General features: G+C 61.6%; 1 protein-coding gene across 1 annotated transcript in view; it reads left to right on the plus strand.

Moving 5' to 3' along the window:
* Positions 1-232, plus strand: part of PAQR6 (progestin and adipoQ receptor family member VI) — a gene marked incomplete at its 3' end in the record, with an annotated part of 2437 nt that overhangs the window by 1595 nt on the left and 610 nt on the right. The window contains exon 4 of the mRNA XM_009585162.1: positions 1-54. This exon is cut by the window's left edge and continues 33 nt beyond it. Coding sequence (XP_009583457.1) covers positions 1-54 — 54 coding nt within the window. The remainder of the gene's footprint in view (positions 55-232) is intronic.

Genomic DNA, 232 nt, shown 5'->3' on the forward strand with positions numbered 1-232 from the left:
CCCCGCGGCTGCTTTTAACTCCTTTGTCTGCACCGGCCTCTCCTGCTACTCCCGGTATGTTTTGGGTAAAAGCACCAGTGCTGCAGCTGGATGGAAACTGGGGCTGGAGGTTTCCTCCTTCTCAGCTTTGGGGTCCTGCAGAGCGTCTCTGGGGGCATCCCCCTGCTCAGGCCCAAAGCGAAGGTGCTTGCAGGGTCCTCACTGTGGGGGGCTGACAGGGGTCCGTTCCCCC

Source organism: Fulmarus glacialis, unplaced genomic scaffold (genome assembly GCF_000690835.1).
Source record: "Fulmarus glacialis isolate BGI_N327 unplaced genomic scaffold, ASM69083v1 scaffold25509, whole genome shotgun sequence".
In the NCBI taxonomy this organism is placed as follows: domain Eukaryota; kingdom Metazoa; phylum Chordata; class Aves; order Procellariiformes; family Procellariidae; genus Fulmarus; species Fulmarus glacialis.